The sequence below is a fragment of the Neovison vison genome, chromosome 6, assembly GCF_020171115.1.
Source record: "Neovison vison isolate M4711 chromosome 6, ASM_NN_V1, whole genome shotgun sequence".
Taxonomy (NCBI): domain Eukaryota; kingdom Metazoa; phylum Chordata; class Mammalia; order Carnivora; family Mustelidae; genus Neogale; species Neogale vison.
The window spans coordinates 30,743,356-30,760,997 of record NC_058096.1 but is presented as its reverse complement, the minus strand read 5'-3'; the positions used below and the strand labels follow the sequence as shown (position 1 = coordinate 30,760,997).

Here is a 17,642-nt window from a genome sequence, read left to right as displayed (position 1 = left end):
CAATATTATGAGGTTTTCACATCAGAAAACAAAGAAGTATAAAGAATATATCAAGAAATGGAGTCCAAAGAAAAAGAAAATTTTATTTTACTGTCAATTTAGTGATAGTAAGACTTTACTATTTTGGTTAAAAGTGAAAATTTTTGTTTCAGAAAATACTAGATACTTAAGGCAAATAACTCAAAGGTTATTAAAAACCAAGCTCCATGCTACAAAGATTTTGAATATATATAATGGAAATATATATTTCTTTACCTGTCTAAAGGACTAAATGAATTTCTAGAAATCTTTTACGAAAGAAAAGATTTTCTAATAGCATACATCCTGGCTAAATACTAAAATAATCCAGAAATAACTTTATATTTTATGGCTTGCTGTTCAGAAAATAATTTATATCAAAAAAATAGAAGTCTTCAGCAATGTGTATTATTTCATTCACAAAATGATATTTTCAATTCTACTGCTGGGCAATAAAATAGAATGAGAAGTTTAGCATTTGTTTGGAATGAATTAATTTTATTTCAGTGGGTAATAGCTATTGCAGTCTGTTTTTTAAGTAGACCTAGTGGGAAAAGAAAAAAAGAAAAGAAAAATTCCAAATTATCTACTTTATGCTTATACATGTTTGATAGTATTATTTTCTCTTCCCAGTTGACAAGCTCTATTTTCCAATTTTCTGATTATAGCCTTTAAAATGCAGAATACTGGAATGCTTGGGTGGCTCAGTCCATTAAGCATCTGCCTTCAGCTCAGGTCATGATCCCAGGGTCCTGGGATCGAGTCCTGCATTGGGCTCTTTGCTCAGTGGGGAGTCTGCTTCTCCCTCTGCCTGCTTCTCCCTCTGCCTGCTGCTCCCCCTGCTTATGCCCCACTCCCTCTCTCTCTCTGACAAATAAAATCTTAGAAAAAAATGCAGATTCTTAAGCCCTGTAATCATCTTTTCTTATGGAATTCACACATTTGGTTTTTCTTCAACAGACTCCATGTGGCATGGGCACATTTACATTACTGATGTTTTACACAAGCTCATGTGCAACGTTTAACATTTTTAAAAAGTCAGAGAAAAGAGGGTGTGCTCTTAATTTCCTATTTTGAATGAGAACATTTTAAAAAAGTAAAACAATAATGCTATGTATATATATGGGAATTACAATCCCACAAAAGCAGGTGAAGACCCTTGGAGAAAAAGAAATATGTAGAGGGCGCCTGGGTGGCTCAGTGGGTTAAGCCTCTGCCTTAGGCTTAGGTCACAATCTCAGGGTCCTGGGACTGAGTCCTGCATTGGGCTCTCGACTCAGCAGGGAGCCTGCTTCCCCCCTCTCTCTGCTTGCCTCTCTGCTTACTTGTGATCTCCTTCTGTGTGTTAAATAAATAATTAAAATCTTTAAAAAAATATGTAGAGAAGAAAATATAGAGGTATGTATGTGAATATATGTGTATATGAATATATATACACATATGCACATCTATCATCTGTTTATATAATGTATATATTATCGTATATATGTATATGTATTACATAACCAAAAAAAAAAAAAAAGGTAAATGAGGTCTTTTTTTTAAAGGAAGCAAAGTTGTGACATAGAAAGTTCCAATTCTGGGGCACCTGGGTAGTTCAGTGGGTTAAGCCTCTGCCTTTGGGTCAGGTCATGGTCTTGGGGTCCTGGGATGGAGCCCCTGATAGGCTCTCTGCTCAGTGGGAAGCCCACTTCCCCCTCTCTCTCTGTGCCTGCCTCTCCACCTACTTGTGATCTCTCTTTCTGTCAAATAAATAAAATCTTAAAAAAGAAAAAGAAAGTTCCAATTATGAATATTAATCTAGGGGTGCCTGGGTGGCTGAGTCATTAAAACGGTCTGCCTTCAGCTCCGGTCATGATCCCAGTATCCTGGGATCAAGCCCCATATTGGTGTCCCTGCTCACCCGGGGGCCTGGTTCTCTCTCTCTAGCTCTCCCGTACTTGTGTTCCCTCTCTCACTCTCTCTCTGTCATAAAAAAAAAAAAAAAAAGAAAAGAAAAAGAAAAAAAAAGAATATTATCCTGGAGGGACACTTGGGTGGCTCATCAGTTCAGTGTCCTTCTCTTGACTGTGGCTCAGGTCATGATCTCAGGGTCCTGAGATCGAGCCCTACTTCAGACCCAGTGCTGGGCGTGGAGCCTGCTTAAGATTCTCCTCTCTCCCTCTCCCTCTGCCCCTCATTTCTCTCTCCCGTTTAAAAAAAGAAAAAAAATTAATCCCAGACATCAAAGATAGCACTTCTTTTAAAAGAAAAGGAGATGGAGCAAAAAAAAAAAAAAAAAACTATGTGCACAAAATAAGACAGGAGATAAAGCTATTACTCAAATAAACTGAGGAGTCTTAACATCTAAATACTTCAAAATTTAAAGAAACTTGGAAAAAGAAAAGCTGTCTTTATTATGCATTTATCAGTTTCATTCAAAAGCGGTGGGGACCCAGAAATTGTGAGAAAGAGCAATTAGAATTATTAAAATAGAAAGAAAAAAGTACTCAGTATGTTTCTCTTAATTTGCTATGTTTTTTAAAATTAGAAAATAAAAAGTATCAGTGTCTTTCTGCTTTAAATCAATTTAACACGTTAACAGAGGAACACTAACTCTTGAGACATATTTGGGAATGAATAAGGAAACCGGTCACATTTAAATGCCCTTGAAGGACATTTTCTAACTTCAAGAGGTTTTGTTTCAGAATGTGCATCAGCTTGAATCTCTTTCACCGTTCTGGCCCCGAAACTCCCATCAAAGCTAATGATTAAAGTCCCTACAATTACACCATGGGATGGAGCTCAACAGTGGATTCTCTGCTGTGGCCAGACACCAAGTCATTAGAAAACTGTGAGAGATGATGAAGAAGGTTATTTTAATTCCCTTTTCAGCCCCGCTCAGGAGTGGCTCTTGCTGTGGGTGTTCGCTTTCAAACTAACAAGCAATATTATAAATGGAGGTTGCATTATCATGATTGCTGACAATCTGAAGCACTTGACGGCCAAGGATTCCGGGTTCTCAATATGTGCTGTGTTGTATTTATCAGCGAAAATACATAGACAGTGCAAACAACAAAAGGGGGTTGGGGGAGGGCGATGAATTGGGCTGGGAAGGGGGCAGGGAAAACAGTAGAAGAACACCAGATAAAGACAAAAAGGTACAGGAGAGAGAAGAGGAGAGCCTGGGGCATTTTGTTGGTATGGAAAATAGTTTTACCCATTTTCTTGCTGTTCCACTGAATAGTGTTCCAGCTCTGTACCAGGAAGGGGCTGGACTGGGGGAGGAGGTAGAGGAACATTGGCCCAGGTCGATCCATTGTTTTTCTGTGGTTTAGAAGAGTTTTTATTTTTCTTCTTTTTTCCACCTTTCCCACCTGAAAGTAATAACACATTTATTCAGATATACCATACATCAGTAGAAAAAGAGTACATCAGAAGGGAAGATGTATTTATGTTTTCAAAACACCACAATCAGTATATTACATTTGTTAAAAGCTATAAACAATGAGATGATATAATCAGAAAAAACGTTTTTATAAATCGCTCAAAATTATATTATTTTTCCCCGATGCATTAACTACAGTGCTGAATAAACCAAAAACATGGCTTCTGCAGCAAAAGCACACTTATTGATTTATTCACGTCTGCTGCCTCTACATTTTCATTGTTAGATGAAATAATGGGCCATAACAAATTCTTTCAAATGTCAGATTTTAGTGCGTTTATAATGCTCTTTTGCATAATCTCTCTCAGTGGAAAATGCAGTGTCTAAGGATAGAGGCTAAACTTTTCCATTAGAATTTACTCAATTTAATTAATCCAGGAGAGCACAGTTTTCTCTCAAAAGTGACTGATAAAAATCAATCAACTATAATCTGGATACTTGTAAATCTTTCACAATGATAAGTCTTATAGAATTTTAAACTAACGAATGGGGTAATTATTTTTGCCTATAGTGAGAGCAGTTCCCAGATGTTTTAGCATAACATTTCCTAAAATTCCAAAAACAGTGGGATAATTAATGGAAATGCAGTGATCAATTTCAGTACTATTGTTAATACAAATGAATTCATGCACAAAACATGAGCACAAAATAACTTGGCAGCATGACAGCTAACTCTGGAATTACTGGAGTTTAATGAAATATAAAAATAAAATTCATCATTTGTATAGTGCTTTTCACTCTTCCAAAATTTAGGTAAATCAAGTTTCTTCCTAAATGGACCACAGTTGATTGCAAGAATGAGCCTTCTCAAACAGCATAACAAAGGATTTTGTTTCATTGGAACCCAAGAAGCTTACTTCACTCTCACTGCAGCCTATAGTTACATTTCCAAAAAATGGTATGGACCCCTTGGACCTCATCTTTCTGGCACTGCACGTTGTGAGCATTGACTACTTGCAGCAGGGCTATCAATGGAGATAGTACTAGAAGTTTCACCTTCTTTCTTCTACCAATTATTAAACTGCATCAGCCAACTCAGAAAATTATGTCATTTAGTCATAACTTATTTGAATGCCAGAAAGTGATGCAACTACTAAACTGGACATAGACACTGTTGCCAACTATGGAATTACGTCTGTTGTCTAGGTCACGTGCACATAAACACACAGATTTAAAAGAGCGCCCCTACAGACAAAATGCTTTCACCCTTCCTTTTGCTTCCTATCTTTGGCAGTAGGAGAGATATTAGGAGAAAGAAGAGCAGGTATCTTCTGCTTCAAGGATAATCTGGGTTCTACAAACCCAGCTTAATCTGGGTTCCAAGACTAGTTTCTCACTTGGTAAATTACTTGATAGATACCCCTTCAATTTCCACAGAGGTAAAATAGACACAAAGTTCCTACATTTTTGCAGTATTCTGAGATCAAACCAGATAAAGCATAGAGAGGCTCAGCTTGTTTAGAAATTTCAATAAATCCCAGTCATTATTACTCTTTCCCATTTCCTCTTTCTTAGAGTAAGCCTGGTTCTACCCATTTCTACAGCCTTCATCAAGCCTGACTTCTCCAACCCCAATGAGTATCCCAGAAATAGTCTGATTCTTGGAATAAAAATAATAAATCTGCTTGAATAGAAATCTATAATTTTTATGCTTAAGGTAGATAAGACTTAATCCTTTGTTTCTTGATCATTCATCAAAATCATAAACCAGGGTCATGTCTTCTGTGCAGTTTCAGAACTGTACTTCAATACTTAAAAAGAAAAAAGCACACTGGATTGTGTGTCTTTACTAGCTTTCCCCCTCATTGCATATCTTTTATTCCTTATATAATTATAGGTGTACAATGTTTTCTTCACTCTTCACTTTAGAAATGTTGTATCATCACCACCAGAACTGAATTATACAGATAGGGAAGTTCTTATATCTCCATAAAGCAAATTCTGTAATATTAAATTTAGTTGGACTAAACTAGAAGGGAATAATCACTTCACTCTCACCTCCCAAAGAATGCTTTCTATCACCAGTGTAAGTAATATTGTATTCAAATGTAGATGAAGTACTTAAGAGATGAGAAAACAGGGGTTCTTTATAAATGTTATGTGGTCCATATTCACACAGTAAGAAAAAGAAATTTTAAATGCAACAGCTTTACTAGAAATGACTACTGGAGCTCTAAACCCAACTCTGTTGAAGTTCTTGTCCAAGGTCAAAAAAGGCATTATCAACTCTTCAAATACCAGACTTAAAAATGAATTGGGGAAACAAAGCTGATTCATAGATGGAATTTTCCTCCAATAAGGATTTCCTCCAATGCCCACTTTTCCCTCTTGGGGAAATTTTTGCTCTGTCATTGTGGTGTGTCCTGATGGGACTATCAATTGATATGCTTTGTCCTCTCTTAGCATTGACCTAAGAGGTGGGGCTCTGAGCATGATGGGGGGCATATAACAGAAGTTAATGAAATTAAATCTTTACCTAAGATCTATACCTTGAGCTAAGTGAGCTATAGTTTGTTGTTGTTACTTGCAACCTAAGATCCCCAAGCATTTTAAGGGCAGAAAGCCTGCCTTATGCTTTAGAGGAACATATTTTGAAGACTGGCAAACATATCTGACCCATTTCTCTTCAACTCAAAATGTAAATATTTAAATTGACACTTACTGATGCTGAACGAACAACTTTCTTGCATAGAAAATTATAAAAATAAATCATTTTCAAGTTAGTTAAACACATACTCTATTTTGAAAAATACTGGTGTATAAAAATATTTCATTGTCACTACTGTTATTGAGATACATATATGTATATACATAATTGTGATTGCCTATAGTTTTTGAGAGATCTGAGGTTTTTTTCTTTTAGTGGTTGCATTTTTAGCACAAGCGCTCAGAACTTATGTATGGAATAAATTATAAAATTGTTTCAAAGAGGAAGAGGAATTCACTGAAATAATTCAGAAATGTCCAACTTTCTTTATTTTGTGATTATTTTAAATTGGTTTCATTACTGTGCACAAATTAAGATCTTATAATATATGATTAGATATCCATTGGGCAGTTGGATCTTAAATTTGAACCTTAGAAAACACATCCATGATTATTAAAAGAATGAAGCAAATTTTGTGATATTAAACTCAATTGGACTAAACTAAAAGGGAATAATCACTTCACTCTCACCTCCCAAAGAATGCTTTCTATCACCAATTTAAGTAATTTTGTATTCAAATGTAGATGAAGTAGTTAATATAATTCATAGATATATATAAATGTCACTTGGGAGATTAATGGATTAAAAAAAAAGCCGTAAGCACTATTGTGAATCAAGTTCTGCTTACAATTACTCAGAAGGTAACTTTTAAAACTCAGTGTCAATCAACATATACAGAATATTTAATGAAAGATTCACAAAAGGTCTTATGTAATGCATGGCTTAAAATATATAGATTTTTAAAAATACATATATTGCTTGGAACTTTACATATCTTGAATAGAATAGTCCTAGGATACATTACTTTTTAATTGTTCAGTACAACTGTCGGATTCATTATAAATAAATGACATTATAAATGACATATAAGGTTATTCAAAATATCCCCCTATATTATTAAGCCAGTTTAAATTCATAACAGATGTTTAAAATTTTCTTGATTCTATAATGTATCTAATTCTACCAATAGGTAAGAAGAGCAAATGGCTCATTTTGGAGGGAAGAGAGAGCATTAACATTTCAGACTGAAAGGGTTCTATCTCCTGAGGAAAAGTCATTTAGTAAATGTTACCCTAATGTAAAAGAGTTAACTCTTTATGGCCTAGGAGCCTGTGACACATCATAATACACTATAATCCTTTACTAAGAACTTGTACATTAAAAAAAATTCGTCAGAAAAAATGGCAAATCATTAATATGAAAAAATAAGCAAATAAGGTCATGGAATCAATTAGAAATGTGCCGATAAAAATCATCAGTTACATGATGTACATGTTATGGTTGAAAGGGAGAATGTGTCTACTACGACCTCCTTATTTTAGAGGTGAGGATCTTGAAGGATATCGGTTCTATTCATTATGACAGGCATATATTCTGTCTGGTAAAAGTCTGTCCTGATATGTGCTATATAATACCTATATTATAGATTGTAGGTTTGGTTGATACAGGTCAAATATATATTAACATCTACAGCATAAAAGAATTATCCATATACAGATTGAAATTTTTTTGGAAATTAAGTGTGAGGAATAATGTCTGATATTAACATTCTTGATTAGCATGGTAGCAGCACCTTACTCTAAATATCATTCAATAGAAAATAAATCCTATTCCATAATATTTTGGAAACATTGTCCAAAAAAAGGTCACATCACCGGAATCCGATTGTTATGAAAAATGTCCCAAATAATTTGCATTTTAGCTGAATTCATCATTTGCTGCCCATGTCGTGGAGTTGACGTTCCCCCCTGATCTTTTTATTATAAAGTTCTCTTGGCTCTTAGGTAGGGTTCAAGGCAGATGAAACTCATCTGTTCTTTCCTAAATAATAGGAAAATTGTATAATTTTCCAGTAAATATGGTGTTGCACACTTAGTACATAAAGAGTGACAGGGATTTTTATCCCCCCACCCCTTCCCAAAGTCTGATTTCATTAGGATAAACTGCTATTGTCATCTGAAAGATAAATGCCTGACAGTGAGCTGTGACTCAGTATTTCTTCACGGTCGTTAGGAACACAGGTCATATGCTGGTGACAAACAAATAGTTCTCCTTACTGTGATGAGACCAACCTGAGAGACTGCCACTCCTCTCTGAGCTGTTGTGAGAGCTGGTGGTGCTGAAATCCTGTGACTGGTTGTGTGGCATTCTATTAGACAGTCCCTCAGCCAATCGGTAGTCAGGGATGTAAAGTAAGGCTAAGGGTTAAAGGGCAGAGGTCATAGTGGCATCATGTGATTAGTTCACAGCACAAGCCCATGCAGAACATGCAGTTAGCAACTCAGAAGCAGATGTCGTGGGACAGTGGAGGAATGTTCCGCCTCTCCTGCCTAATGGAAGTGGAGATGGATTACTGACCACTCTACTGAAAAAAGAGCTAAAAGGATGAAACCGGTTGGTGTTGGTGTGTGGTGGCGGTGGCAGTGGGAAGGACTGTGCAAGGTACCGAACACATGCCAAGAATATATATATATATTTTTTTAGTTTAGGTAGTGAACCTGGTGATGAGTCACTAAACTGAACAACAAATACTAATTTCTATCTCATGCACAAATGATATGAAAAGAACTCCTCGGGGTGTTAGACCCTGACTCACCATTGTTACCTTTGTTCTGATCAGGTAGAGAATATCCGAATCCCATCAGGTCTGTTTTTTGCTGAATCGAGCTTTTCCACTGTGGATCGGGCAGATCGACAGCCAGTTCGTGGATGCTGTTGGAGTGCAAGATCTGTGTGGTGGCATATGGGGTGGCCTGTGTTATTTGGCTGGAACTGTTGTAAGTGGTTTTGGTCGTGAAGTCAATGCTGCTGTAAATGGCTCCGTCCGAGAGCATCGTGGCTGTTTTATCCCCTTGGCCTGGAACGGGCGGCAGCACATCTGTGGGGAACGTGAGGAAATGAAACAATTTAATGATGCACAGGAAGCCCCAAACTATCAGGACTGAAGATGAAAAATAAACGTGTCATGCCGCACGTTTGCATTTCAGCTGAGATGGGCTTTATGAGTCAATGAAGGGTAGATGATGTACAACCATCGCCAAGCTATCAGCGTCGGTGACAGGCAGGCCTTCCGCTCGTCCTTCACGTCTCGCTGCTTACCACGTCCCTTCCCCCATTTTCTGCAACCATGAATGAGAGGTTTGGGATATTTCACTACTGTAAAATGCTTTCAGTTGTGCATCCCGTTTTTAGAACCAATGAGACTGTTAGCTCCTTACAGAAGAAATAATAAAAGCCAATCTACCAGTTACGGATTGAAAACATCTTTTTCGCGTTACCCCCAAAGACAGAGAATATAGCTGCTGAATACATGCAAAATTGTCCAAAATTAGACTACACGAGCCAACGAGGAGATACATTTTTCTGAAGTTCCAGCTTGCTGTTTCTCTGATTTGATTTCACAGCTCCAGTATGGAGTGGAGCGGATGGTAGGAACTTTTTTTTTCTTGGGTAACAAAAGACAATTTTCATGAATAAGTCATTTTCACAATACACCAGGATTTAACTATAGAAAAAGCAATCTGAGTGATCTGTGAGTTTAATTTATGCTACTAACTCTTAGAAGTGGAGAATTATAGTTTCAAGTTATAATACAGCAAGAGTAAAATTAAACTTTAGTAACAACACTGAATATCAATCAGTCCTTTTATCTTTTGGCGTGCTGAATTATCTTTACATGATGCATTATAATTCAGAACTGCCACCTCCCTCCCGATCTCTTATTTTTTTTTCCTTTTTTAGAAGAAAGGTACTAGATTTTTAAAAAGCAAAAACAACAACAAAAACAAAAAACAATACCAGGGTGCCTGGTGGCTCAGTTGGTTAAGCCTCTAACTTGTGATTTCAGCTCGGGTCAAGATCTTGGGATCGTGAGATCAAGAACCATGTCAGACTCTGCACTCAATGGGCATTCTGCTTGAGATGGTCTTTCCCTCTACCTCTGCTTCCCTCCCTATCCCTCCGCACACTTGCTCTCTCTCTCTCTAAAATAAATAAATATTTAAAAAATAAAACAACACTAAATGACATACTTTTAATCATGTAGAGTTAAAAGTGAATCTAATTATAGTATATATTCCTTAACAATCTATGTCTTGAAAGCCATACTTCATAGGACTTGAGATAGTCAATGATTTCTGTATTATGGGAAATGTTCAACTAGTTAAAGTACTGTAATATTGTAAGTAATAAACCAAATTATTTTCCTCCTAACACCAATTTATCATGACAAGAAAATGCAGAAAGTGAAACTTAGTCAAAATATCCTCAAACTTTTAGGTTTGATGATACCCAATTGTATGCAAAATAAAGATTCATAAAAAAATATTAATTTTGCTTTTGCATTTTACAAAAGCTCAAATGTCTTATTTAGCAATAGAAAGACATTTATAATCCATTTTGCACACTGCATAATTTAGATCTTTCTAAAATTTGGAATTCTAACTTGCTTTATAAGTAAGTGGATACACACTTTATTGAAGTAAATATTTTAAGTGCATATCAGTGAAATTGTTAAAGATATTCAAACACATAATATTTCACAAAATTGTACAAGCAAGTAAAATTGGTTTTGGATTTCAAAATCCCATAACTCCTTTTTGGCCCTTTTTGCTTTTACCTATAAACTACTTAGAAAATTGGATAGGGGCGCCTGGGTGGCTCAGTGGGTTAAAGCCTCTGCCTTCAGCTCTGGTCATGATCCCAGGGTCCTGGGATCGAGCCTTACATTGGGCTCTCTGCTAAGCAGGGAGCCTGCTTCCTCCTCTCCCTCTGCCTGCCTCTCTGCCTACTTGTGATCTCTATTTGTCAAATAAATAAATAAAATCTTTTTAAAAAAAAGAACGAAAGTTGGGTAATGAAAAAGTATCCTTCATCCTCAAATGTCAATATCATTTGCATTCTCGAAAGCATTTAATATTTAGTAATATATCAGAATTATGAAAACAGATCCTTCACTCTGGGGAAATTTTCAGAATTTTGTTTCTGCCACATCTACCATCTTCCACTGATAATATTAACTGGATAGACATGTGTGTCTGGCACAGGTCCCAACTTCCCAACACCTTGAACTTGAGGCCTTCTAAAATGTTCAGTTTAGATTGGGAGCCACTTAATCTGCGAGCTTTTGAAATGGTTGCATGTTTAGATGTTTAAAAATGGAAAAAAGATGTCTGAGGACCTAATCCTACAGAATGTTATCCTGCAACAACTGAGGTTACAGTGCTAGAAATAGAATCTGCCTCTCCCCTTTGGATGAAATTAGCCAGCCTTCAAGTCTAAGTGCTTCTATATTGATGTGGAGGCTGCCCATGTCCTCCAGCTATCACTGGATCACTCCTCCACGTTTGGAAAATAAATTGAATTATATCCAAACGTTGAAATATTAGAAGATCATACAGGAATATCTGGATATGGGGAATCATCCTATAATATCAGATGGTTTGGAACTCGGAGCCAGCCCTCCTCCAACAGCCTGGACCTGAATAGCGGCTGCCATCTTTAGGCAGGACCTTCTAGTTCCCACTTCCCACTGTCCACATCTACCTTTCCTTAGTGCTTTGGGCTGACTGGCACTTGTTGATATTTGAGTTTAAACCTCTGAATTACGGACACCCTTCCCTCTAGGAAGAACTAACTACTCATGATTCATTTTGCAGTTTTCAGCACCAGAGTGATCCGTGCACTTATTTCTTTTGCCTGATATACTCGAATGAATGACTATCGCCTGTAACATATCCTAAGACACTTAAGAAGAGGAACATACAGGATTTATGTCTGGATTTCCATAATTCCTCACCTAGTGTTTTGCAGAGGGTAAGTACTTGCTGAATGATTAAATGAATCTTTTATAGTTTATAACGACAAAAGGCAGACTTATGCAATAATTAGTAACTTTATTATTCAAAATACTATTTTCATTACATTTAAACACGTATTAGTATTCCATTCTTGAAAGGGAAATCTCAGTATCCACAGCAATTCTTTTAAGTGAGTGTAGTTACACAATCATACACGTGAATCCCAGCTAGAGGACTGCAGAACAGTGTAGATAAAGGAACCGAGGCTTTAAAATGTGTTAGATCTGCCTTCTACACCTAGATCTCAAGTTATTCATTTCAATAAACCTTAGTTTTTTGGCCTTTAAAATATAAATATGATTATCTATTATTTATGTTACATTTATTATGCCAGTGAGATGAAATATAATGTATGAAAAAAGCCTACCTATATCTGGGGCATAGTAAATGCTTACAATGCCTATCACACTGAAAAGAAATATGGTAAGCCTTGCAAAAACCTTGTCTTGGCCTTGGTGTTCCCCTGTGAACTATTTCATATCGTAAAACTGTGGTGGATATTGAAGAAAAATCTTGAAAAATCTAGAAATGTACCCTTTGGCTAAATTAGACTGAGACATTTTAGATGTTAGTGTAGCCCACTAGAAACTGAAAAATAACAAAACCCAAACAAAACATTTTCCCCAACTTCAGGCATTCATTTCTTGATCTAAAGAGAATGGTGTACTAATCAAATACAAATACAGCCAGCAAAAGACTGATCTAATCCTTGATTGATGAAAGCCTTCAGAACAGAATTTGTATTGACAAAATCATCCTGGGTAGCGTAGAGGGGAGTCTTCCGCTCTCCTGGTGAGGAGATGCTCAGCTATAGAACCTGTCCACGATAAAGTCACAGCCTGTAATTGAAGGGCTCAGAGTTTGGTCATGGGGGAAGGCAGCCACTTTCAGAGGTTCTGGACGAATAAGAATCTTAAACAGGTTCTGGACAAATGAGAATAAGAATCTTAAACAGGTGATTACAGAGGGCAAGCAAAAAGCTGAGGAGTCCTACAACTTTTGTTTTGTTTTGTTTTCTCATTTACTATACTGATGCCTGCTGGCCACTGCTTGTATGTCAAGCTTTGTGTTAAACCTGAGTGTGTTATCATCCATTTAATCCTCATTACATACCTATGATGGGGGAGTTGTTATTTTCTGTGTTTTATCTGGAGATTGGGAGAGAGTGCCCTTCCTTCAAGTTGGTATTGACAAAATGAAGACTTAAGCTATAGTTAGTAGCTTTATTATTTGAAATACTATTTTAATTATATTCAAACATTTATTGGGATTCTACCCATAAAGAAAAAAATGCCAGTGTCCATGATTATTCTTCTAAGTCAGTCTATTTCTACACTTATGCCTGTGAAATTCACCACTGAGGCTTATAATAGGTTAGCCAAGCCCTGGGTCTCCTCTGTCGTTAATTCCACCCAGAGGTGTAGAAACCCTCTAGCAGATTCAGCCATACTTTTGTGCATTATACCGCTGCTCTCCTAATTAATCATCCCATTTTCTACTTGAACTCCATTTCCCACCTGGCAGTGATCTGGATGACTTAACTCTGTACTTAGATTCTGGTGTTTTCCTCTTAACAAATCCTTTGGTGCCTTCTGACTACCTTCTGGACAAAGTTTAAAATTTTTGTGTATCTTAAAAGGCCCTCTATTATCTGTCCCTCTGAATTTTTCTTTTTCTTTCTTTCTTTTTTTTTTTAACCACCTCTGCTGCCTTGTACTTTATACTCATTAGGAAATTCATTCATTTCTCAAACAGGTCAATGCCTCTCTTCTTTCTAGACCTTAAGATACAGACATTTCTTCACCTACTTTTTCCACAATTCTGACTAATCTCTACCTCTCCTTCAGATATCAACTTAAAGGACACTCCATTCATAGAACTTTCTTATTCCCAACAGGCAACTTTTCCATATTAGGCACTGGCAAAGCAGCACCAGTCCATTACTGTTTGCACAAGTTTCTGCCAATGGAAAACTCACATGTTTTTGCCAAACTAATCATTGGGACCAGAGACTTCTCCAGTCCCATCTTTCTCTAAATCCATCATTTTCCTATTGAATGGATGAAAAAGTGGCAGTAGGGAGGCTGTAATTATTTATAGCAGGTCAAATATTGCTTCTACAGAGAGAACCCTAGCACCAAATTTTGGAGACCTTAGTATATCAGCTACCTAGCACCTCTTCGTCCTTCATCTGGGGTACAAATTATCAATAGTACAACTACATTTAAGTTCTGCTTCAGCATGTGGTCTAATCTCTATAGCATACATCCTATGAGGTTAAGGACCATCTCTCTTTATGTTGATATTTTATTTTTATTGTCTGCCATAAAGCCAAGTACATAGGACATAATAAATATATGTTGAATGACATGTAGAGAACAGAAATGATTTTTCCAAAATCATAAGCCCTACTTAGCAGCATAGTTTCTGATCTTATTAATCTTGTGCTAATAGTCCTAAAACCAAACTGTATTATGACTATTTGCCATCTTGGTTAGTAATGACTTCCTTAAAGCTTAGTCTTACGCAAAGTAATATAGACACAATGGTCTTACATAAAATATTTAGTGAATGTAGAGCACTGTTAGTACATGTGTTTTAGTAATTTTAACTGTGGAAGAAAATACTCTCTAGTGTGTATTTTTTAAAACATTTAGGAAAGCCAAGAAAACAGATAACAAAGTTTTGAATGCACAACTTACCTCCACGTCCAAAATTCCCAATCTCGTTTGGGCCACTATTGCTGTTGTTTACTGGCAAGCTTGTGGCTGGCCACGAATCAGCAAGCCATGGGTAACTGGGATCCCCAGCATTTAGAAGACCAGGACGGCTGAAACAGAAATTAAAAGGAAATCAATCGGTGGAGCTCAATGAGAGGTTTGGACACCTGTCTCCTACACTAAAATAGATGAAAGAATTTAAGAAGATTTTAATTCACTTCCAATTAAAAAGTGTAGGTTCTCAAGAATTAAGGAACTTCCGCAGTTCATTAAGACTATATATAGCCTGTCAGTGGAAGCAGGAGCATCCTGCCTGGGATTCTGCTGACATCCAAATGAATTCTGTTGTCTGCCTTGAAACTGGTGGGAATTGGTAACACAGCAGGATCCTGAAACAAGGTTTGATGATAAATTGGCACCTCAAGGGAACAGTTGCTCAGGGTGACTGCTTGGTGTCAGCCATCTCCAGGACTTTGGGCTATTGCTTCCTCCATTCCTACAGTCCCCATATTTATCTGTCCCCTGTAGGCTATAACCACTGTTATGAGCCCTTGAGCTTGATTTAGAGGCAAAGAACTTGAAGGAAATTAATGAACAGTATTTATATGGTTCCATCAATAGCACATTTCCAAATTCTTTAAGTTGTGAGATATTAGGGGTATACTAAAGATTTTAAGGTAATTAATGATTCACTGTGATCTGATCCAGCATGTGAGTATAATCAATGAGAAAAACTTCCCTCACATCATATTGAATAAAGAATTCTCATTTTTTATATAAAAGATGGGACTCTGATTCCTTTCCAGATTATTAGCATATTTACAAAGAAATAGCAACATCTATAATCATTGCACTTTATTTTTGATAGACCGTTTCTGTGAAATCCCTAAGAGAAACATGTGTTTCTATGGCAACTGCAATAAGAAGATCCAACTGCTTACTTGCTACATGCACTAGCTCTCATTAGACCTAATCTCTTTTTGCTAAAATATTGATTAAATGGGAGATTGGAAGTTATTACCAGAGCCTAATTACAATCTCCATATTGGCAAAGGGGAAATAGATGAGGATATATGGGTTTGTTATCAGCTTTTATCAATTTCAATTGAGTATCCAAAGTTGTGGAATCCAGTCCTATCAATCTACAGCCTATTCATCATCCATGAATCATTTACTTTGTGATCGATTATGTGTAATTGTTCACTCACAGCAATTTAGTGAGAGCCAATAAGGAGTCTTAAACAACAGCAACTTCATTTGCTAATGTCTAATTAATGCAATAAACATCCTGCTAACAAATGAACACATTCCTTGTGATATTTACTACTAATTTCTTCAGGGGCATCTGGGAGATATGAAACATCTGGACTTGATTCCTCTAAAGTGCACAACAGATAGATCATTAAACCTTGTGGTAAGCCATTTAATTCCTCCTAGAATTCTCAGACTTATAAGTGATCGTTTATTACAATAATAGTCTCTTACTATAGTTTCCCCAGTCCTGATTAAAAATAATAATAAAAAAGAATCTCCTTAGCATACCTCCCATTGCTCATTAGTCCTCCATCGCCTCTTTGAAATGTAACTGTTAAAAAAAAGAAAGACACACACACACACACACACAAGTAGTCAATATTAATTACGATTAATACCAACTACATATTGGTCCTTAGTTTAGAGCTGAGGCCTCTGGGAATTTTAACAAAATATAATTAACATAATTGTACAGAGAATAAGAAGCCGTGGTTTGGCCCAGGGCAAAGCCATCATTTGCTCCAACTTTAATAAGACATTTAAAAATATTTCAAGCCAAATGTATGGTTAAGTCAAAAGGGCAATTTGTGTTTGGATATCAAAAACTGTTACAATTGGTAGATATAGTGTCATTGGAAGGTCAACATGCATTTATGGGGGATTATCAAATCGCGATTTTTAATCTTAGTATGTGGGTATCCTAATTAGAAAGCACAACATAAAATGCACATAACAGAAACTGAAATGAAATAGTTCAAACAGGTAATAACATCCTGCCAGTGGAAAAGAGAAACAGGTACTGATTGACAAGATAGTCCTCATCATCACAGATCCTTTTAGGGACACCATTAAATCACTATGAGTTGAACAACTATAATTACAGTAGACATAAAGTATAATTAATAGAGAATAATGTGTTGAGTGTTTTGTTTTATCATCAAAACTTCCCCCCAAATGAAATTTTCAAATACTTGATGCTGAATATATTCAAATTGTATGTAATAATTGCAAAAGCTTAAGTCCTTTATAAAACTCTGGAACTTATTAGTCATATCAACAAGCATTCCGTAGAGCTACACCTGGAGAAGACCTCTCTCTAGACTCTAGATTCCATTCCGCAAAGCTATTAACATTTTAAAAAGTGGGTTTCAAGGATTGGCCAAAGAACATAAATATCTGGGTGGATCCATCATTTCTTATCCAAAATCTTTGTAGACCAATATGTTTGGAATTCAAAACATTTCAGATCTCAGAAAGGTAATACAGTGCATACTCTCGAGAGGATCCAAGTCAGCAACTCTGTTCAAAGTTATTTAATGTGTTCACAATAAAATATAATAAAATCATGATTGGTGGGATAAAGTCTATGATAGTTCCACATTAGCATGGATCAAATTTTGCCACTCAATGAGTTAACTAGAACTTTGGTGTTTAGAAGTTCATGGATCGCAAAATTGCAATTCTGACTAAAATAAATACAGATCAGAGAAACCAATTCCTGGGGATGAAGGAAAAAAACTTCTGATTATGGGGCAGGGGAAGGAGGTTGCGAGGGGAAGGGTAAAATAGTTCATGGGGATTAAGGAGTGCACTTGCTGTGATGAGCCCCAAAACATAAAAAAAGCTAAACAAAACAAAAAATTAAGAAAAAAATTATA

The 17,642-nt window shown here is 36.4% G+C and overlaps 1 protein-coding gene across 20 annotated transcripts in view; it reads right to left on the bottom strand.

The window, feature by feature from the left end:
- The window catches only part of ROBO2 (roundabout guidance receptor 2), a 1,684,719-nt gene that overhangs the window by 36,770 nt on the left and 1,630,307 nt on the right, over positions 1 to 17,642 (bottom strand). For 10 of the 20 annotated variants that reach the window (XM_044251123.1, XM_044251119.1, XM_044251120.1 and 7 more), the window contains 5 exons: positions 16,273 to 16,315; positions 14,713 to 14,840; positions 8,749 to 9,030; positions 8,225 to 8,350; positions 3,218 to 3,374 (listed from right to left, as the gene is read on the bottom strand). In XM_044251123.1, coding sequence (XP_044107058.1) covers positions 3,218 to 3,374; positions 8,225 to 8,350; positions 8,749 to 9,030; positions 14,713 to 14,840; positions 16,273 to 16,315 — 736 coding nt within the window. The remainder of the gene's footprint in view (positions 1 to 3,217; positions 3,375 to 8,224; positions 8,351 to 8,748; positions 9,031 to 14,712; positions 14,841 to 16,272; positions 16,316 to 17,642) is intronic. The other 10 variants (XM_044251126.1, XM_044251133.1, XM_044251131.1 and 7 more) reach the window with 3 other exon arrangements.